Source organism: Aspergillus chevalieri, chromosome 1, assembly GCF_016861735.1.
Source record: "Aspergillus chevalieri M1 DNA, chromosome 1, nearly complete sequence".
Taxonomy (NCBI): Eukaryota; Fungi; Ascomycota; class Eurotiomycetes; order Eurotiales; family Aspergillaceae; genus Aspergillus; species Aspergillus chevalieri.
This window is the reverse complement of record NC_057362.1, coordinates 371930-393866: the sequence shown is the minus strand read 5'-3', so window position 1 is coordinate 393866 and position 21937 is coordinate 371930. Positions and strand designations below refer to the sequence as shown.

The window sequence follows — 21937 nt, the reverse complement described above, 5'->3', positions numbered from 1 at the left end:
AGCAAGAACCGAATGCTCAATCCGGAAAATGTTCAAATATGAAAGATAATAATATGTACAATAAACGACTTTTATACAAGGGTATATAACCATCCAAACCAAACCAAGCAAACTCCAATGCAATGCAACACAACCCAATCAACATAACCATTCAAACACAAACACTCCTCCTCTGGCTCTCCTCAGTCCCAGCCCCAACAACCCTCGGCCGATAATCCCCATACGCCGGCGGCGCGACAGCTAACCCCGTAACATCCCTCGGCGTAAAAAAAGCCTCCACATCGACATCCATCTCAGAAACGTTAACCACCTCAGCCGCATTCTTAGCCGGGATGTTCTGCGGCGAACAAGTCACCTGGATTGGTACTTTCAGGGACACAGCGGAGCCTAGGAGGCGCGAGGTGTGCGGTGCGTGGTAGGAGATGGATAGGTCGAGGGAGTAGGTCCGCGAGAGGAGACAGGAGTGGAATGTTGGGACGAGCGTTTTGCTGGTAGGGGGTGTGATGGGGATGATTACGGAGGCTGTGTAGTATGAGCCGGTTGTCGAAGAAGCCGAAGTCGAAGCCGTCGAGGCGGACGATGTAGAGGATGAGGAAGAGAACGAGTCCCGACGGGAATGCTTCGTCCACGACGCAGACGCAACACACCGCGTCGACAACGGTACACTCTCGATATACACGCCGCGGCCAAGCTGCGCCCATGAACTCGCCCTAATCCCGGCAGGGAAATCGCGCCACGGCTGCGCGCCGTAGAACGTCGACGCAGTGACTTTCGTCCACACGGTCCCAAGCTGTGGCGGGGCCTCGTCCTCCGTCACAGGCTCGAACCGCAGATCCAGCGTTGCTACCGAGTTCACACTCTCCTCGCCGCCATGATTCGAAACGAGAGGTTTCGGCTGCGCCGTCGAGACAACAAGACGGCCGCGCTTCGCCCTCGTCCAGCCGCGTCGGAGATCCTTCTCCTTCCGTACGCAGTACCCGTCGACTTCATGGTCGGGGATGTTCAACGGTGGCTGTTCCTCGACAACGGGCGTGATGCGGACTTTTTGCGTGCCGGACCCGAGGACTTTTCTCTTTCCGCTACCGTCCTTCTTCAAGACTGCGGTCCGGATGAAGTACGCGACGCGACACATTTCTGGACACAAGTCATCGACCAACGCACTCTTCCCGTTCCGCAGGGTTACCATCGTATCGCCCAGCGTCGGTGGAAGGAGTGTATGCGCGTGCTCCAGGTGGCCGTGGTCCTTGGGGTGGTTGCATGCCTGCGGGAGGAGGCGGTCCGGGACGACGAAGGTAAATGGGAAGACGTAGGTGTGGCCTGGCTGGAGGATGCGAGGAGATGGGTAGTGATCGATTGGTTGGCGGAGTTTGAGGAAGGTTTGGTGAGCGCCGCTTTGGCCCGGGACGGAAGCGCGTTCGACTGTTGTCCTTGACGTGCCTTTATACTCATTAGCATCGGTGTAGTATGGAAGATAGGGTAGTATGGAAGATAGGGGAGACATACCCTCGAATGTTATGTCAAGATTATCAAACGGAATATCATGGTCGACAGTGATAGTCGCAGCGCCGTCGATGCGGTCTCCGGTGGTATAGGTGTTGACCAGGTTCGGTTGTTGGTTTTTAAGGGCGATTTGGATTTTAGGACGACGGCGGAGGTCGAGGTTCACCATTTTGATCCAATTGCAGTCTGTATTTGCTGGTCTGTGTACAACTGCAGTACTTGACGGAGGGCTTGTATATATACGGGATTCCGATCTAGAGCTCCGAGAATAGACGAGGCCCACTCGGATGGGGTACGGGTAGAGATGAATACTACTCCGTAGTTGTAGGAAAGTAAATCAAATGATCAATAGAGCAATCAGAGAGAATAGAACAAGAACGCAGCCTATATATACACCCATGTACGGAGTACAAAGTCCTCATACCGAACACGCCCTGTGACATACCTCCCGAGTCACCAATAGACTTCAGGATCCTCCTGATCGACGGGTCCTTCGTCAGCAGCAGCAGAACCTCCCACTCACAGCGCATTTTTGGACCCGTGGAGTCCCTGCACCGCGGCTTTTTTCACGCCCTGTCGATGATTGATGATTCGCGCCCTACGCTCTGTGCTTGCTCACTGTGGTCGACTCGCCGTTGGACCGAGACTGGTTGTGAGCGTCGATCGTGAATATCATCCCATTTTGTGGTCTGTACTTGCACTTCCCGCAAGATGCTAGTGTGCGATGCACTCTGCATTGGCCGTGGCGGTCGTGGTGTTTCTATGGGTTTTGCATCTTGCATTCTTGGATACTCGGTACTCGTCACCGAGACTAGACTAGTCTACTGGACCGACGACAATAACCGATTGTATCCCGGGCCCGATCCAGAATTTTCCGACCGTAGCCGACTCGGTCTGGCGATTTTCTTTGTGAAATTAAATGGGAAATAAGTGAAAATTTCGACGGCGATCATGTCATATATGGCCAGACTGACAACATCCATCTGACACAGGGGATGCCAGCAGTGGAATGTTTTCGAAAAAGCAAGGAGATATGGGATGATGCACGTTCTATTGATCACTATCGGCTATAGACTGGTCACTACCCCTGGGCATACTCTCTATTATGTCTCGACGGATTAATTACGATCGAATCCGTGGTGTTCGGACTAAATCGTACTCAAAGATCGTCGGTTTTCTCTCGTCTCATACCTGTCACTTATGGTTAAGTATGCAGGCATCCAGCTCTAGATCTTCTGATGGACACAGAGGGCCGAGCGAGGCAAGAGACTCGTAACTACGCAGAACAGAACAGAAGGACTGATTGAATTAAATGTATTATACGGGTATCTACTAGTACGCGACCCGCGTCCGCATATCCTGTTCTTGTTAGCTTCGTACTTTGTACTTTGGGCTTGGTGCGGTGCTCACCGATATCTTCCGCTCGATCTCCCTGACCGACCGATCCAGTTCCGCCGCTATCATCATCTTCATGTCATTAGGCAATAAGAAATACCGCTCGCACAGGTCCCCATCAATAACGCCCTTCGCCGGCGCGTAGTAGCTCCGGTAGATCAAGTGGTCTCGTCCCGCCAGCGGTGCATCCTGCGCGGCCAGCTGCATCTCCAGACTCTGGAAGAAGTCAACGTCCTCCCGGCTGATGAACGGCACCAACATCCCGATTGTTCCCTGGAACCCGGTCCATACCAGAATGTCCCGGCCACCGGCCACCAGCTGCGAGCGCTGCAGGCTGGTCGGGATGTCTTGGCTGTACACGTGCACCATCAGCTCTAAACGGTTGGCTGTACCATGCAGGTACCCGCGCTCGTGCAGCAGATGCGCCCCGGAACCGTCTTCGTCTGATTCATCTGACGTCTTCCTGGGACACCGCACCAGCCAAATGTTGCCGAACTTGTCTCCGCCTGCTGTCGTCTCGTAGTCCACCATGGTCGTTGCCGTGGTCCATCGTGGCACGGAGTCATCCACAAACGGAATGAGAACGTTCTCCTGGTACTTGTACACAACGTACGTTACACTCTCGCGAATGTCGCTGACCACAATACGACTTCCTTGTGTCTGCAGATCGACAATCATCTTCGGAACAACCGGCGCCTGACATTTTCGGAGCAGTTGCTTCATACCCAGATCGTAGATCCGGAGAACCGGGCCGATACCCGCAGCCAGACGGCCTTGGAATGAAAGAAGCGCTAGCGGCGGCTCCTCAACCTTGGTCTTGTGGATAAACTCCAGCTCCCGTCCATCTTCCTGGAAACGGTAAATGTGGATGTAGCCACCAGACGATGACGGCGGGCTGACCGACATGTCCTTAGCAGTACCCACCACAAGGAACGTCTCATCGTCCTGGCTTGTAAATGGGACCGCGGCAATACTGACAGCAGCTTCATTGTCCTCGAGGTCGATGCTCGAGATCACAGACTTGGTTACCACCGGGTCGACCACTTGGACGCATGACGCCCAGTGTCCTGTGGCACGGGGGTGTCCAAAATCCTCCGGCGGTGGGACCGACACATCGGCATCACGCGACTGTGCATCTTCCACCAACCGTTGTTTGGTCGCTGCTGCCAGTGTGTTGTTGTCCGATTCGATGACGTAGAACAGCGGTTGCTCGGGGTGCTTCAAGAAGCGTCTGGGGGTGTATGTGAGAGGGATCGACTCTTGCAGCATGTTGTTGTCCAGGCGTTCAATAGAGAAGATCCTGTTTGTAATTAGCATTTATCCCGAACAAATCATCTGTAAACAAGTAGCTGTGAGGTCGATCTCAGCAGGAACAATTGGAGATTAAAAGGCTATAAAAATCCACATGGGCCTTTCGGAGTACTTTTTTCATCATAGATCGACGGATGGATAGGAAAAGACGAAGGAAAAAAAAAAAATACGTACCTTAAGTTTTGGCCCTGAATACCGACCATTCCCTCTACACACTGCTCGCTGGAAAAGTTCCATCCCCACTCAAGACCAACATAGTCCAGAGGAGTGAGCATGAAACCCTTCGTCTGGATTTCGGAGTACCCCAGCCATGGCCGGGAGCTCAGAGCTAGAACAGCTGTCTGGCCCTTGACAGAAACGCGGAACAGCTTAACCGGCTTGACACCAAGGAACCGTGTCCGAGTGTCAGAAAGCTCTCCCGTCACCTCGTCCAGGACGGTCCGAAGATAGACACCAGAGTACAGACCAATGTGCAAATACAGAGTAGTACCACCCGAACTCGAGTCAGCCATGGACATGATATTCAACGCGGACGGAGCGGAAGTCAACGCCTGCACAGACTTGTTTTCCAACGTCGAGTCAGGGTCCAAACTCAAAATGCGGACTGTCGAGTCGTCACACCCGACTGCCAAAAACGAGCTGCGAACACGACCTTCGGGAACCTCGCCCAAGCTGAGAGCCGTGACGGTACCAGACATTTGCCGTCTCTCATCGTATTCAGCGAGAGTTCCATCGACATCCATCTCGAAGTAGACAATCTCGCCGGAGCTCAACGCCACAGCGACCTGGCGCTCATTGGTCGCGGCTGCCACGATCGACCGATGCTGCGGGGCAGGCCATTCGTTCACCCGTCGGTCCGCGAGAATGTGACGAATGCCTCGAGGGTGGATCTGAATCAACGAGTCCTCGCCAAGCTGTTGAACCGCCAGCGTAGGTGCCGTGGAAAGGAACCCGGTATCCGTAACTTCCTCCACGGTTTCACCAATACTCAAAACCAAGGTACCGTTGGCGAATGAGAGAATAATGTAGGCATCGAACTCGTCCGTTCGAGTAAGCTTTGTCGTCCAGACGGCCGACGGGACACTAGGGAGCTCCGACTCGACGATCTCCGAAACTTCCAATCCATGCTTCAGCGTTCTAAAGCTGCTGTGCCCTCCAGTTCCGCACACTGCGTAGATTTGTGGTGCGTCGTCCTCAAACATGTTGATGACTTTGCTGTCGATCAGCGGATTCAGAGAGTTGATAGAATCCACAAGATTGAGATTCTCCGCACCCCTGAGGTTAAAGTAGACTGGCTCGTACGGAATGGTGGGATCTGCCGGGAACGAGTCACTGGTAAACTCCATCTCCTCGTCATCATCACCCAATTTTTCGAACTGGTAAAATTGGTGATTTCCGGATTCGCTAGCAACGTAAAGGAAGCCGCTCTTGAGGATCAACAGATGGGAAGCAAGCGGAACGGTGTCAAAGTATTTGATCTTCAACCTCTTCACTTCGCCGGTGAGCTGACCATTGTCGTCTTCCACCATGTCGATCGTGACCTTGAAAAGATCGCCGTCTTCGGACTGCAAAAGGAAGAAGAACGCGCCTCTCATTTTGTGCATCACACCGGCCGTGATCGTACGCTTGCGCTCTGGGTTTTCGGTAGGGCCTGAGCGACGGGGAATGGGGACTCTGAACGCATCCTGGTTCGAGTGTCGGTAGGTAATGTTATCTTCTCCGCATACCAGCACACCACTGGGACCATCCGCCCCTCCGGGCACCTGGAAGAGCATGTTTGCCGTCCGATCAACTGGGTCCGACCACTTGCGAACAACATGGTTCAACCCCAAATCGAGCTCGTAGTATACTAAAGACTTTTCAGCCTCTTCGTATGCCTGGCCTGTCGGATCCTGATCCGACTCGCCATAGTCCATCTCGAGAGCCGCAAAGACGGGGTTTTCATACCCGACGTCTAATGCCACCATCGCGAAGACCAACGTCTGTGGCTTGTGGGCTTCGAGTGGCGAAGAAATCGTCAGCTCGGCCTGCGAGTTCCGATTCAACACATAGACCAGCTTGTTCTTCTCCACGGAAGCGATCATGCACGCTCTACCCTTCGGATCGGCCACCAGATACTGACCCGGGACAACACGCCGGACGCCCGACTTGCCAAAGGTTTCGAGATGGATCCGGCTAAACCGATTTTGCGATGGCACATATTCAATGATTGTGATGCGGCCCGAATCAGAGCCAATGATGATATAATCTATAAACATCATGTTTGTTCAGCACACGTTCAACGACCAAGGGCACCCAGCGTCAACGTCGCCGACCGGAGCACGTCCCACATTTTCCCGGAGAGGGGAGAAGCGCAGTTCGCTAGACGGGGATCGTGCTGCCCGCGGAAGCTTGACGAATCACTAAGTTGCTCTTTTGAAATTTGAAGGGTAGGTGAGATAATGCGACAAATACATACCTTTAGAACTTCCGGCCAATCGGAACGCAGCCAAGGTCCGAATGATCCCAAAGACATCCTGTGTATAAAGCGGAGTGATCTTGCCCTGGGTAGGGTCGGGACGGTGAATCGTCAACTTCGAGCCCGAGGCCGTGACAATCTGCTGCTCCTTGGTCCCAGCAAACTGACCTAGAATGGCTTGGGTGATCGCAGTCGGGGGCTGGATCGTCAAAGAGTACATAAACATATGCGACGTGGTAGCCATGATGGGCGATGTGAGAGCTCAGAGCTTCGTGTTGTCTCTTCCCAATCCTGAACACACCAAACGCGGTAGGTTACGACGCGATTGCAGTCAAAATCGACACTAGAATGAAATCAATCCCATTGCTGCCGGCAAATGAGAAGGGAAAGAGGACTCTCAGGACCGAGTAGTCCTCACAGAAGATAATGGGGGGAAGGAGTGGTTGGGGTGAGGAAGCAAAGGACAGAATCAAATTGAGGTGGAAAATTCGGGAGCTGTGCGAGAATTGGTGCGTTTGCACTTTTTGCACCAAACTGCACGAGTGGCCACTGCGCCCACCGCAAAGGCGGACCATGGGATTCTGCCACCTTCTGTAGATGACTTGATCAGAACCGTTGAACAGCGTCATTCCTCTTTCTCACATCGACTGTTAGTCAATCTGTGGATACTGCTATCTCTACTTGGTCCCTTTCAGACATACTCCTTTAATACCTCTATCTTTGCTCATTCCTTCAATTTACTACCTCTCTGACCTCGCCCCGCATCATGGCTGATGATAGCGCAACGGCGGACGAGACGCCCGTCACCTTCCACATCAAGGCCGCTGAAGCTAAATTCACACTTACTCTTCCTCTCTCGACACAAGTTTCGCAGTTAAAGGAGAAGCTGTCAACTTCGGAATACGCGGATACCCCGGCGGACCGTCAGCGCTTAATCTACTCCGGCCGAGTGCTCAAGGACAATGAGACACTGGCCACCTACAAGATCAAGGAGGGTCACACTGTTCATATGGTGAAAAGCGCAGCCAGCAACCAGCGCCAAAACCCTCCTGCGCCAAGCGCATCGACCTCTGCGCCCACTGATGCTGCCGCTGCATCGACTGCTGCTGGTGTTCCCACAAATCTCGCAGCTGGCACAGGGAACAATCCTCTGGCCGGCTTAACAGGTGCTAGATATGCTGGATTTGCACAATTGCCTGGTGCAGGGATGTTTGGTCCTGATGGCGGGGTATGTCATTCTCAGTACCCGTATTATGGTTGTCTATGCTAACGACACTGTCATTAGATGGGCCCTCCTCCGGATGAAGACAGCATGCTTAACATGCTCGAGAACCCTCAAGTCCAGTCCTCCCTCAACGAAGCCCTTCAGAACCCTGCAATGATCGATATGATGATTCAGCAAAACCCCATGTTGCGCGACATGGGTCCCGCCGCTCGCCAGATGATGCAGAGTCCCGAATTCCGCCGCATGTTGACCGACCCGGGCTCGATTCGTCAGATGATGCAGATGCAGAGATCGCTTGGACTTGGCAGACCCGGTGGTGGTGGCGGCGCGTTCCCCGCTCCGGGTGTCACCAACACAACGCCGGAAGAGAACCGGGGACCTGAAAGCACACAAAACAACGACGGTGCTGCGCCTCCGCCTGCTTTTAACCCCTTCATGCCCGCCGGTTTGGGCGCAGGAAATCCCTTCGCGGCTCTTTTTGGCACTAACCCCAACATGGGCGCGAACCCTTCTGCGGGAGCGACGACAGCAGGCGGAGACCAGCCGGCTTCCGCTCAGAGAGCGACAGGAAGTGCTTCTGCGGCTGATACCACTACCGGAGAAGGACAGAACCAGCAGAATGCACAGAACCCGTTCAGTTTCCTGATGAACCCAGCCATGTTTGGAGGACCGCAAGGCCAGGGTGGCGTCAACCCATTCAACCCGCAGCAAAACCCTTTTCTTCGAGATCCGGCCATGATGTCGCAGATGATGCAAGCGATGGGAGGACAAGGAGGTGCCGGTGGTCCGGACCTCAATTCCTTGGCGGCTCTGTTGGGAGGCGGCGGACTTGGTGCTGCTGCTGCCCCCCCGGACAACCGGCCACCTGAGGAGCGATATGAGCAACAGCTTCATCAGTTGAATGAGATGGGATTCTTTGAATTTGAGAGGAACGTGGAGGCCCTGCGCCGTGCGGGTGGGAGCGTCCAAGGCGCTGTGGAATATCTGTTGAGCAATCCTTCGTAAGCGTACTCTGATTCTCTTCATGCTGCATCTTATCCGGTTTGGCGGTGTTGTTTCCATTATCCTCCCTGTGAACTAGTTGAGCTAGTTTATTATTTTTTTTTATTTTTTTGCCTGTATTCTTCGATTCATGGGATGGTGAACGTATCAGAACAATAGCAATTGTGTCCGATAATACTACACTTTCAATACGTTTTTGCGCTGTGGACTGCCCTAATGACAACACTCAACCTGAGACTGGAATGGGGCTATCCGAACCCGCAAGCGGAAAGATATATATAACAACAAGCCGCATTCTGCTTCTTTCCCTTTTCCAGCCTTTCTCGACACTGTTTATTGTGTCTTTTTCTTCTCTTGTAGGCACTCGATTGCCGATTTCGCTCGTTCTGGAACTGTTAATCGGATTGTCGCATTCTGGACCGGTGCGATCGTCACTACTCCGTACTTCGACAGTGCTTCGACAATCATTCTCGTTGATCTCGGTCTTTTTTTCTTAAATTAATTATCTTAGAGCCTTTCCTCAATAATTCTAACTACTAACTATATTGCACTATATCAGATCTATAGTGGTCTCTAGTTAAGGGTGCTGCTTCTGCTCCCTAAGGCCGCGTATTGATCGTCCCTGTTTCGGATTCCGCCACGTCGAACCAACTTCGTCATTGCAAACCACCCACCCGCGCATGAGTGTCTGTAGCGTGGGTAGAGTTCTCCCCCTTCCGCTACACACACGATGGCGTTGAAATGCTTCTTGCGTCCCTGGCAGTGGACGCTGTGGCTGCTGCTTGCCTCTTACTGCCGCGCATTCTACATCCCCGGTAAGCTTACCTCGCCCTGTGCCGGCAGTCGCACCGCGGGCACCACTCGACTAACGACGTTTCTCTCTCTGCGATACAGGCTACTCGATCAATCGGTATAACGACGGCGACAGCATCCCGCTTCTCGTGAACAAGATCTTCTCCGACTTTACACAACTCCAATATGCCTACTTCGACCTCCCCTTCGTCTGCCCCCCGAGTGGGCGCACACACGGCGGCTCCCCCTTCGGCTCCGGACAGAGTATCTCGTTAAACTTGGGCGAAATTCTACGCGGAGACCGGATTATGACGTCTGATTTCGAACTGGCGATGGGCAGGAACGTTGAGTGCCAACCGCTCTGTACGCAGGAGGTCGGGCGGAAAGACGTCCAATGGGGCCGTGAGCTTATCAGGGATGGATACGTCGCGGAGTGGATTGCGGATAACTTGCCTGGAGCTACGAGCTTCGTTACTGTCGATCGGAGTCGAAAGTATTATTCTACAGGGTTTAAGCTTGGGTACCAGGAGATTTCACCGGAGGATGGCAAGCGGAGATATTTCCTGAATAACCACGTTACTATTGTGATTCGTTGGAGGCAGGCTTCTGATGGACAGGGGAAGGTTATTGTTGGGTTCGAGGTCTATCCGAAGAGTATTACGGCTAGCGATCATGAGGAGAGTGGATGTCCGAAGCAAGTTCATGATCCCCACGCTGGATTCGAACTGAACATTCCGCCGAACTTGTCGAAGTTGAAGGAGAAGTACCCCGGATCGTCGTATCTTCCTGAATACGATGAGGATTTGGAAGACGGCGCGACACTGAAGATACCGTATACCTACTCGGTCTACTTCAGGGAAGAGAACGGCGTCGACTGGAATAATCGGTGGGAGCTCTATTTCAACAACCAGGAAGAAGGCTCGACGACTCATTGGCTGGCCATTCTCAACTCATTGACCATCTCTGGTGTCCTTGGTGTTGCGGTGTATGTGATCTGGAGCCGGACTATTCAGGGCGACATCAAGGGCCGCGGAGATGGAGCGATGGACGACACAAAGATCAAACTTGGTAGTTCCAAAGGTAAAATCCAGGGCGAAGGACTCTTAGAGCAAGGAACAGATGTTGAACGTGATGCCGATGCTGGTTCTGATGACGACGAATCTATCGAGGACGTGAGCGGATGGAAGCTTCTTCACGGGGATGTTTTCCGCGTGCCTGAATATAGTGGGCTGCTTGCACCTCTAGTTGGCTCGGGAATGCAGCTCATGTTCGTGGTCTCGGGATTGCTTCTGCTCAGTTGCTTGGGTATCTTAAACCCTAGCTTCCGAGGTGGATTCGTTAGTGTTGGCATGGGCCTGTTCATCTTTGCGGGGCTCTTCTCCGGTTACTTCTCTGGGAGACTGTACAAGACCTTTGGTGGTTCGAACTGGCGCAGGAATACTTTAATTGTACGTTGCTTCCCCGTTTTGTTCTCTTGTTCTTCGCTAACCTTTTAGACCGCACTTCTCTTCCCCGGGTTGACCTTTTCCCTCGTATTCATTCTGAACTTGTTTACCTGGGCTCAAGCCTCCAGCACAGCCATTCCATTCGGGACGCTAGTTAGCCTAGTAGCCCTATGGCTCCTCATCCAAGTACCCCTGGTCTACCTCGGCAACTGGCTAGGCTACGTCCGCGCCTCACCCTGGGAGCACCCAACCAAAACTACCTCAATCGCGCGCCAAGTCCCCATCCAGCCCTGGTACCTGCGTAGCGTCTCCGGCACCCTCCTAACAGGCCTAATCCCCTTCGCCGTCCTCTTTATCGAACTCCTCTTCCTCTTCCGCAACCTCTGGCAAGACAAATCCGGTTACTACTACGTCTTCGGCTTCCTAAGCTCCGTCTCCCTAATCCTCCTTGTCACAATCGCCGAAGTAACCATCATCGCCACGTACTCACAACTCTGCGCTGAGAACCACCACTGGTGGTGGCAGAGTTTCTTGACCGGCGGCAGCAGCGCGTTCTGGATCTTTGCGTACTGCATCTGGTATTACCTATTCAAACTGAACGTGACAGGGTTCGTGTCGGGGTTGTTGTTTTTCAGTTATAGTTTCCTGGCGTGTGCGGTTTATGGGCTGTTGACGGGGACGGTTGGGTTTTTGACGGCTTATGCCTTTGTTAAGAGGATTTATAGGTGAGTTTTCTGCCTCGAGGTGATCTATATGTGGAGAGAAGCTAACTCGTTGGAATAGTTCTGTTAAGGTTGATTGAGTGGCCTGGTGCGATACGGGTCGAGTATAAAGTCATTATAGTCCAATAGATTGCATTATTACTTTATGCTGCATATCACTTTGCTTGTCAAGCTGACCGGAAAATGTCATTAGCATTGATTGATCGTGTTTCCTTGCGATAGACTCATCTCCTATATGAATGCTAGGATGTATTTACTTGTAGAGTACAGGAGTTCCAGGACGTGAATTGCTCGAGACCATGCTTTCCTACCATAATACTTTGCTAGCCATCGTCATCTCCCTCCCGTCAGGATGTCCTTTAAACCTCCGTTCCTCTCATTCCCACATGGCTTCATCAATGCCATGATGTATCCTGTGAATCATCTGCTTCTGCTCACTAAGAATATTTTTCACCTATGAGAATCACTACAGAGCAAGCCGGTCAGTCAGGTTTTCACCATATTCCACTGGAAGCAAAACTGGAATGAGCCACAATTTGTTTACAGACAGAAATCGTGGCAGATGCCAGTGAGGAATCTGCTACCAACTATCACCCCAGTTTGTGCGTCTGGTCTCTAGATGTAGGACCACCAATTAATACCGCCTAAAACTCGATACAGGCAAAGAGACTCCAACCGATATACCCGTGAAACGATTAGCAGGACTAGCTAAAGATCGACCATTCCATCGCTCCAGAGTCCTGTCCTTGCTCTCTTGGGTAAGATGCTCAGATTGCGTGAAGGTTAGGTTACAGGTTTGATCTGGTAGCTGACGGGCTGTACAGGGGAAGACTGTGCAGTGATCGTCAAATATTCCCAGACACTCAGGATCGTATGGCAATGTCTCGTTGTTTCCGATAACTCATCAAGAACGACGTAGAAGATGGATAGACTACACGCAACGTTGAGATTATCGATGAGGCTTCTCTCGTCTATAATTTGACCAATAGCTTAACATATCACCATCACTGATGTCTTTTTATGAGTAACTGCATTACAACATTACATGCTACATCTTTGAGGACGGACCACCGTCGAAGGCGCCCTGTGAAGGCACATAATGCCTAGGAATCTGGCTCGCCTTGTAGTCTCGACGCACTTCTATGGAAATGGTGATCGATGAATTGGCTGAGTCTTTCAATAGTGTTATCGAATATGGCATCAAACATAATGAAGACAATACAGCATCCCAATAACTTTACCATTCGAATGCCAAACGTTATCGATAGCTGCTATCGAAACTAATTTCCCAGACATTCTATTGGAAGCGCGTCATAGGATGTGAAAAACGAACTATGAGTATGCACAAGCTCGAGTTGAAGGAGGTCCTGGTAAGTGGAACTATGTATTCACTCCAATCTTTGGGCTGTGCAAAGACCAATTCAAATGATTACAGCGTCCGGAGATTCTACCGGGAAGATTTCACCGAGTTGAAGAAGATTCCTGACATGTGCTTCCGCCCCATGACCTCCTGCTCCCTCCAGTCGTTTTGGAAAGTGCCAGCTCGGAGTCTTATTACGAGATGGTCGAGTACGATGATGAGATCTGGGTGTGAGGCGGCAGACTGTATGTTCAGGTCGTGATAATAGTCAACTGGAACGGACATGCCAACGGTAGCGTCAATGGTCAGCTGGTGGTCTGCCTGGAGCACGTCACATATTATACAAGACTGGAATGAACCCCCAGAAATGCTAAACCCCGGTCCTTAGACCAGCTAGCTATAATATAACTAGCTTGATCTGCTCAGATCCAAGAATAGATAACCTCAAATGCTACTCAGCAACCGCATCAACCTCAACCTCAACCAACATCCCCTCATCCACAAATCCACCCACAACAACCATTGTCGCCGCAGTCCCAACTTGCTCTCCGCTATCCTTCCCTAGTACTTCCCTGAACCCTTCACCAACGGGTCCGCAGTCCTCGTGATGCGCCACAAACATCCTCACCCGCACGACGCTCTCCGCTCCCTGGCCTCCCAGAGCTTGAACGGCTTTGATGCACTCATTCCGCGCCACACGTGTTTGTTGTCGCGCATCTCCAGGATAGAAGATTTGAGGTGCCGAAGGTGGAGAGTATGGATCGACGGCTGTAGTTCCGGAGACGAAGATACTGGAGCCATGGCGGACGGCACGGTAGTAGCCGAATTTATCTTCGAAGGGGGAGGTTGTTGCGTGCAATTCCTTTGAGGAGGGCATTTTGCTGTAGAAGGGAGGAAGATGGAACATGTAGATTCTGAGGAATGCAGTGCTTTAAGAGGGATCTTACTCGAGTAGTCGTCGGAAGAAGGTAGTGAGTCATTGCACTTATTGTAATGCCTGTTCTTATGCGCCAATTCAATTCAACTCATCGTTATTCATTCACTATATTAACCTGGGTCAATTGACCAAAAGGCTCCGCGATATGTGGCTCAGTAGAAATTAGATCTCCAACAATTCATCATGCATGGTTGCTGACTTCGAGTTCAGACATCCAGGGTGCAAATGTGCAGAGTACAGAGGTCTTAAGAGATATTATCTCAGTTTTCCAGAGCAGATTATCTGTGAGGATATCCATTTGCTTCTTCTAACCGTATCATCTCCTGTCATCTGTCAACGTCGCTGTCACCTTATCTCCGCCCTTCCGTCCCCTCCCGCATGTTCCGCTGCGCTGGGCCAAGCCAAGTCGATCTTTGATCTACATGTTCCAAACCTGTTGTTTTGTAATTCGGCGAACGGTTCGGCATTCAACAGAAAGTCATTGATTCATGGTGCTCTGGCCAGAGCCACTGAAATGCACTGTTGGTCTCAGAGTTTGGGTGAAACTCACTTGAGGGTACGATGATATCAGACCAGGAGTATGGATATGACATAGTATAGTTTTGTCATATTTAAGTATACCCAGCTGTTCCCTACTTTCGATTCCTAAAGTATCAATTGCAAACACCCCGGCACTCCAAACACAATGGCCGATAACCCAGGCCCCTCCTCTCCACCCAACATCCCTTCACCTTCAACCAACATCCCCCCGGGCCCAGATAGCCAAATACCCGCCGAATTGAAAGAGCAGAACAGGGGACAACAAGCTTATGGACCCGCGAATCTACATCCGACCCAGTCCTCCCGCCATGGAGCGCTGGTGTCGCAGGTCCCGGCGCCCCAGTACATGAAATTGGCTAACCCGGGTCCATTGGGTTTGCTTTCTTTCGCGCTTACGACTTTTGCACTGGGGCTGTATGAGTGTGGTGCTGGGTACGTCTTCCTCCCTGTACATAGCTTGTCGTTGGTAGGGGCGGTGCTAATTGAGCAGACTCCCGCATTCCAATCCTCAAGGAAACGTCGGTCCCAACCAAGCAATCTTCGGTCTCGCAGTCTTCTTTGGCGGTACAGCCCAGTTAATTGCAGGAATCCTCGAATTCCGCGTCGGAAACACCTTCGGTTCAACAGTCCACTGCTCCTACGGCGCCTTCTGGCTCAGCTACGCCATGTTCCTCCTGCCCTACCTCGGCATCGAAGCCGCCTACAAAGGTGACCATAGGGCATACACGTTTGCCCTAGGAATATTCCTAATACTGTGGTGCTTCCTGACACTATTGTTCTTAATCGCGGCTTTACGGACGAACGCGGCAATCCTGTTGGTGTTTTTCTTCCTGACGCTGGCATTTTTCTTCCTCAGTTTGGCGAACTTCTTGGCTACGGAGCATCCTACTGCTAGCTTGAGGACTAATAAAGCTGGCGGCGCGTTTACGGTTATTTGTGCTTTTTTTGCGTTTTACGCGAGCGCTTCGGGGCTTATGTTGCCGGAGACTACGTTTGTCAGGTTTCCTTTGGGTGAAATCCCGGTTGGCTAAGTGAGGCGCCCATGGATGCTTGCGGTCAGAAAGCTGCGGTTATTACACATTGGCATTGCATCCGACGGCAGTGCAGGGTTGCAGTTGAGCAACGGTAGAGACCGGCCTGGAATAATCCGATTACTCGGGAGGGAAGCAACTTGTATGTCCCAGCTAAAGCACGGAATAGTTAGGCTCTTTTCCTTCCTTCTTTCTCAAATACTTTGCATTAGTCTTAAACAAAATCTATCTGCTTCTAAGCGAACTATGCTTCCCAATGAATGGACACTATGATTCGATCTCAAACCTGCGATGCAGCGCTCTTCGTGTTCAAATCAACAACCCATGCAAAGGTGCCCCTTGAAGACTGGCGCTGCCGTAATTCGTCCCATGCAGCGGATGAAGCAACATCCTCTGCTACGCGCCAGATCCTGTGGCAACTAAACCCTCCAATAGATCTTACACTGCCAAATATAGCATACCCATCTGTCACCCCGCCAACAACAAAACCAACGATATGGAAATACGAAGGGTGCGAAGCGCATCAACAAAAGTGATTGCCCGGCATTGGACAGAAGGCAACCAATGCCTTTCCGGAAGCAGACCCTGAGACCCTGTTAAAAATCGCTAAGTGAGAAGCGCGAGACTGAGTTCAGCCCCGAACCGTGTCGCAATCCTGAGCATTTCGAACTCGACTCTTATCTTCCCCAATCATGCCATCGCTCTATCTGTTGGTGTGTTGGGAGTAACCAATTGTCTGGACCGCATGTTGAACGACAAAAGCAATTGGCAGTATGAAGTAAGGCCGTGGTGTGTTACTGCATTAAGGACCAAGCATATTGATTTGCAGCTGGTCTCTCTTGAAAATCCCAGCGCAACGGGCAGGAGGACCGACCTGACCTGTCTAACTTCTGTCATTTCTACTATCAATTCCCTTGGTAGGATCTCGGTTTATTCCGAGACCTGCCTTGGAGGACACTGTACAAGTACACTCTTTAGACAGCAAAAACGTGGGCCGAGACAGGATTTGGAATGAACAAAGTACTATGCATGATTAAGTCCATGTGATTCGACTGTTAAGGGGGTTTAGTCCGCCGTACCAACAGGGGAACGAAGCCTGGCGCGATCCCTGTTGTGGCTCTTCTTTGTCTGAAGTGCATAACCGCCTTTTCTTTTGGGTATCCTCCTCCTCTCATTAAATGAAGCGATCCTCAATCCGATATGTTTGGCTATATTCCGTGTCAACGCTTATTCTTATTGGGCCTACGGTTGCTGTGGGGCTGAAGTGGTTGAGAAAGAAGAGTAAGCGCGACGTGACTGGCGATGTCTAGGACGGTATGTACTACTATTTAGTTATTGTGCAAGCATGCTAGGGTTTCTAGCCGGTATGTACGTCACCTTATCTTGAATCAGTTGTGTCTTGCGTAGCTACTGTTGTGAATTTTACGACTAAACTTCCGAAGTATCCAGCCTTGTATTCTGTAATGGCGTTCTGTAACTCAACAATAGCAAAGCAAACTAGTCACACTCCGCACACGCTGAATGGCTGCCCTAAGTAAGGGATGCCATAGCCTTGCCTTCCTCCAACTTATAGGAAGTTTCGGTAAAGACGAGCATTGTCCCTGAGAAAGAATGATATCTACATCTTATCAATTCCAACCCTAAGCAACACCTCATTCTCGAACCGCCTCCTCCCAAGCCCCCTTAACCCCCTCATAGAAACCCCCATCCCTCAGAACCGCCCACCCCACCAAACCAAGCACCCTCCCCACAGTCACCGCCTCCCCAAATGCTCCCTCCGTCCCCGCCGCCTCCGCAAACCGCGGATGATGCATGAACACGCCCTCCTCCGCCGGAATCGCAAACATAGCATGCAGCGTCGGCACGATATAACTCACGTTTCCAATATCAGAGGATCCGGTGAGGACTTGGTTCGAGGGGTGCGAGTGGAGGACTGTGTGGTTATAGGACTCCATGTGGGTTTTGTAGAGGGCGCAGAGCGGCGAGTTGGATTTAATGTCGGCGTATAGCTCTTTTCTGGTCTTTGTTAGCATGCAACATAATACCTTAGGATAGACGGGGAACGCACTCAACAATCTCAACTTCACACCCCGTCGCCAACCCCCCGGCCTCAATACACCCCCTCACCCTCCCCAACAACGCATTCAACCCCTTCAAACTCGGGCTCCGAACCTGCCAATACGCCCTCGTCCTCCCCGGAACCACATTCGCCGCCTCCGGCGTCTCCAAAAACGCACAGTGGATCCGCTCGTCGGGCTTGATCTGCTGCCGTAACACAGACACGTTGTTGTACGCGCTGACCAGCGCGTCGAGAGCATTGACCCCGTCCCAGGGGTTTCCGCCGGCGTGCGCGGTTACACCCGTGAAGGTTACGTGGAGTTCTTTGCGGGCGTTCATGAGGGGGCCTGCGATGCCGTCGGAGATTATGCCTGGGTAGAGCTCTTTGGGACCGGGATGGCTGCGTTGCAATCTCGTTAGTATAACCATGTGAAATTCAAGCCTCGATGAAACTCATCAAAGGGAAGAAAAGAACAGGGAAAAAGGGAAAAGGGACGCACGCCATCAACGACCCCGCAACACCCTCATACGCCCCTTCCTCCACAAGCCTCGCCTTCCCACCGCCGTTCTCCTCCGCCGGCGTGCCTAACAACTGCACCCTTCCTTCGCCCCCGAACTTCTTGAGTAGCGCAGCAAGCCCCAGAAACCCAGCCACACTACTCGTGGTGATCAAATTATGCCCGCACGCATGTCCAATTCCCGGTAGGGCATCGTATTCCGCGTTGAAGTTTACCATACGCCCACCCGTTCCGGTGCCTGCGATTGCTTCGAAGGAGGTAGGCAGGCTGTAGGCGTGGCGCGTTATGGTGATATCTGGGAAGAGGGTTGGGTGTGTGGTCGGGAGGGATTCGAGGAAGGTGCAGATGGAGTCGTGGGCGTGATGTTCGTTGTATGCTGTTTCGGGGTTGGAGTAGATGTGGTGGTTTAGGGTGCGGAGGGCGGGGGTTAGGATGTCGAGAGCTGAGTCGATGGTGGTTTTGATTTCGTTGGAGGTGGGGCTTGAGCGGATTGTCATTGTTGCGGTTGGTGTGAATAGGATATTTTTGAGTGAATTGTGTGGTAATCGAGCATTGCGATGTTCTTATAGCTTCCCTGGAGGATGTATGCGGGGGCTCGGCTACATGAGGGGAATGCAGGAACTGTTATCAAAAGATAAAGTTTATCGGCTGTTGGGCCTGTCACGATTGAGATGCAGATGTAGATTGGCATCTCGGCACTGGGCCTGCGCGGAAAGAAAGGGAATGATTCCGCGGTAGCATCTCTATAAAGGAAATACGACTAAGGTGAAAGGACGCTGTATACATTTCGGGTGTTATTCTCAAATACTGTACACTAACATACAAAGCACAACCGTATTAACTCATTAATATCCCCCATATGAAATAAATGCTCGCTAGCAACGCCAAGATAGCTGAATAACATGACAAATTCAACATCGCAAATCTTTTAACCTGAAACCAAGCTAAACGGCGGCCCCCATAGCGTTGGCAGCCTGCTGCAACACTCGGGGCCACCGCGAGATCAACTCCACATCATCAAGAGCTCCCTTGCCCTGGTTCCGGATGTAGGTTGTGCTGGGGTCCACGCGCGGCTCGTAGTCCCAGATGGACGGTGTGCCCTTGATCAGCGCGGAGTACACCAGACGCCGACGGCGCTGCGAGCGGAGCACATCGTCCTTGATTTTCGCCAGGTCCCAGCGGGCGTGCGTCTCTTCGCTGAAGTAGGCAAGCAGCCTGGCTGGGTCCGTGGTGTCGGGTAGCGGCCCGGGAAGTTTGGCCGGGCTGGGAGTGCGCGGTGGAGATGGGAAGGGGAAGGAGGAGGTGTTGCGCTGAGGAATGGGAGAGACGCGAGGTGTCTCGTCGGGTGTGGGAAGGGCAGCTGCCGCAGATTGAGTGGGTTTAGCGGGCTTGGGGGTGACTGATGGCTCAGTCATACCGGCGACCAGGTTGACCCTCTCGTGAGGGTCGGATTCCAGGTCAAAGAGCATGGGCGGGTCGATCAACGAGTAGACAAACTTCCACCGGCCGCGACGGATCATCACGACGGGCGACTGTGTGCCCTCACCCATGTACTCGCCAAGCACGGTGTCGGTCTTGGGACCGCTGTGGTCATCAGTGAGATGAGGCAGCAACGAGACACCGTCCAGTGGCAGCTCGTGCACAAGCTCGCCACCGACGAAATCAACAAACGTCGGTAGAAGATCCATAGTGGAGACATTCTGCGACACGCGCTTAGGAGCGAACTGTTTGGGGTAGTGCACAATGAAAGGCACACGAGCGGAGTTCTCGAACCAGGTCATCTTGTACCACAAACCGCGCTCGCCAAGCATGTCACCGTGGTCACCGGTGAAGACAATGATAGTGTCATCGCTCAGACCGCAATCATCCAGAACCTTGAGCAGCTTGCCAACGTTGGTGTCAACGTATGTGCAAGCGGCGTAGTAAGCACGGCGAGCGGCCTTGATACGCTCCTCAGGCATCTCCTTGCCCCACAGGTCGATACACTGCAGCACACGCTGCGAATGAGGATCCTGCTGATCCTGGTCAAAAGCGGGGGTCTCGGGCAGCGGAATGTCCACATCCTCGTAAAGATCCCAGAATTCCTTTGTCATGGCATAAGGGTCATGCGGATGGGTCATGGAGACGGTCAGACAGAACGGTTGGTCCGTCCGCTGGCGGACGTGGTTGTACAGGTATTGCTGAGATTTGTAGATTACCTCCTCATCGAAATCGAGCTGGTTGGTGCGAACGACAGGGCCAGCCTCCATGACAGAGGACATGTTGTGGTACCAATCGGGGCGGATTTTCTGCAATTGTCAGCACTAGTCCACTCGCTCGTTCCAGACTCTGGTCACATACCGGCTCATCCCAGTTCACGGACCAGCCGTAATCACCAGGGTAAATATCACTGGTCAAGCGCTGCTCGTAACCATGCAACTGATCCGGCCCGCAGAAATGCATTTTCCCCGCCAGCGCAGTGTGGTATCCTTCGCGACGGAGGTAGTGAGCGTAGGTGGGAGTGTCGGCGGGCAAGTCCGCAGCGTTGTCGTAGGCGCCAATCTTGGACGGCAGCTGGCCCGTCACCATCACAAATCGCGAAGGTGCACATAGCGGCGAGTTGCAGTAGGCTGAGTCGAAAGTCACACCTTCTTCTGCGAGACGGTTGAGGTTGGGAGTTTTAATGGGGGAGTTTTTGTCATGGAAGGCCAGGAGAGGCGCGGCCATTTGGTCGGCCATGATGTAGAGGATGTTGGGTTTTTTGGCGGCCATTTTCAGTCACCTCACTGATGCGATAAGACACAAATAGTAGACAGTATCAGTATAGAGGTCAGTATAGAGGAGGGGAAGAAAGAGAGAGGGAGATAGAGGAGGGGGGTAGAAGATGATAAGGAGGAGAATCAAAAAGAAGAGGTGGAAGAAAGACAGGGTCACTTAAACTTTCCGCCGAGGACAGGCCGAAGTCTTATAAAGATCGGTGGAGAAAGGGAAAAAAAAAAAAAAGGATTATTAAGACCGCAACAATGGAACCATCGTCGCCTCCAATGGTGTGATTGCTTCGATTCTTCTTCCATCTATCAGATCGTCAGGAGTCACAGGACTGAGCACAAGCAAAGTATGGGGGACTGATTGTGCCATCTGCATGCGTATGGCAAACGGCGTGGGCATCCAATGGCGTTGTACATAGATTATCTCTATCTGCATGTCTACTATATTTTAATCACTCAATCCCTCATTCTAATCCTCCCAGTATAATATCTCTGCTATGTTTGCTTTGCAGAGACTGCTATCTGTCCTCAGAGAACCCCATAGTATCCCCGTATTCACTAGCCGCTAATCACGCCATTCCCGACTCGGCAATCATTCCCCGCCGAGACATCCTATTGGTTCGTGACTCGATTCCCAATCCGGTGTTCTGCTCCACTTGCTTATCGCTCGTTCGGATCGTGTTAGTCATGGTTTGCCACTGTGCTGATTGGTCCGGCTGAGGCGGATGCCAAGAGTCACGAGACACATTGAGAGTCAATGTGAATTCAGTAGAAGTAGTGTATAGACAGTGAGAGAGTAACCCCGGCAGGATTCAGAGTCATACTCTGGTGGTAAGAAGCTAATCTGATACCAGATCTTCATCTCCCCACATGAGCAATTCGCCCGTTTGAGCACG

The 21937-nt window shown here is 52.0% G+C and overlaps 8 protein-coding genes across 8 annotated transcripts; 3 read left to right on the top strand and 5 right to left on the bottom strand.

The window, feature by feature from the left end:
* Positions 1 to 151: 151 nt before the first annotated feature.
* On the bottom strand, positions 152 to 1669 carry ACHE_10139S (arrestin (or S-antigen), N-terminal domain protein; the record flags this gene model as incomplete). Its single annotated transcript, XM_043275953.1, has 2 exons — positions 152 to 1437; positions 1504 to 1669. 2 exons carry the CDS (start codon positions 1667 to 1669, stop codon positions 152 to 154), a joined length of 1452 nt encoding a protein of 483 aa, XP_043131259.1.
* A 1163-nt stretch (positions 1670 to 2832) lies between these two features.
* Positions 2833 to 6908, bottom strand: RSE1 (DDB1/RSE1 family protein; the record flags this gene model as incomplete). Its single annotated transcript, XM_043275942.1, has 4 exons — positions 2833 to 2859; positions 2911 to 4195; positions 4381 to 6454; positions 6665 to 6908. 4 exons carry the CDS (start codon positions 6906 to 6908, stop codon positions 2833 to 2835), a joined length of 3630 nt encoding a protein of 1209 aa, XP_043131258.1.
* A 522-nt stretch (positions 6909 to 7430) lies between these two features.
* On the top strand, positions 7431 to 8894 carry ACHE_10137A (ubiquitin domain-containing protein DSK2; the record flags this gene model as incomplete). The annotated part of the gene is made up of 2 exons (XM_043275931.1): positions 7431 to 7892; positions 7950 to 8894. The coding sequence occupies 2 exons, from the start codon at positions 7431 to 7433 to the stop codon at positions 8892 to 8894; spliced, it is 1407 nt and encodes a 468-aa protein (XP_043131257.1).
* A 727-nt stretch (positions 8895 to 9621) lies between these two features.
* On the top strand, positions 9622 to 11930 carry ACHE_10136A (transmembrane 9 family protein; the record flags this gene model as incomplete). The annotated part of the gene is made up of 4 exons (XM_043275920.1): positions 9622 to 9706; positions 9786 to 11131; positions 11180 to 11853; positions 11912 to 11930. The coding sequence occupies 4 exons, from the start codon at positions 9622 to 9624 to the stop codon at positions 11928 to 11930; spliced, it is 2124 nt and encodes a 707-aa protein (XP_043131256.1).
* Positions 11931 to 13661: 1731 nt separating this feature from the next.
* On the bottom strand, positions 13662 to 14087 carry ACHE_10135S (YjgH family protein; the record flags this gene model as incomplete). Its single annotated transcript, XM_043275909.1, has 1 exon — positions 13662 to 14087. One exon carries the CDS (start codon positions 14085 to 14087, stop codon positions 13662 to 13664), a length of 426 nt encoding a protein of 141 aa, XP_043131255.1.
* Positions 14088 to 14832: 745 nt separating this feature from the next.
* On the top strand, positions 14833 to 15718 carry ACHE_10134A (acetate uptake transporter family protein; the record flags this gene model as incomplete). The annotated part of the gene is made up of 2 exons (XM_043275898.1): positions 14833 to 15119; positions 15178 to 15718. The coding sequence occupies 2 exons, from the start codon at positions 14833 to 14835 to the stop codon at positions 15716 to 15718; spliced, it is 828 nt and encodes a 275-aa protein (XP_043131254.1).
* A 1652-nt stretch (positions 15719 to 17370) lies between these two features.
* Positions 17371 to 18791, bottom strand: ACHE_10133S (M20 family metallopeptidase; the record flags this gene model as incomplete). Its single annotated transcript, XM_043275887.1, has 3 exons — positions 17371 to 17734; positions 17787 to 18176; positions 18277 to 18791. 3 exons carry the CDS (start codon positions 18789 to 18791, stop codon positions 17371 to 17373), a joined length of 1269 nt encoding a protein of 422 aa, XP_043131253.1.
* Positions 18792 to 19238: 447 nt separating this feature from the next.
* ACHE_10132S (putative choline sulfatase) lies at positions 19239 to 21045 on the bottom strand (the record flags this gene model as incomplete). Its single annotated transcript, XM_043275876.1, has 2 exons — positions 19239 to 20582; positions 20635 to 21045. 2 exons carry the CDS (start codon positions 21043 to 21045, stop codon positions 19239 to 19241), a joined length of 1755 nt encoding a protein of 584 aa, XP_043131252.1.
* Positions 21046 to 21937: the final 892 nt, after the last annotated feature.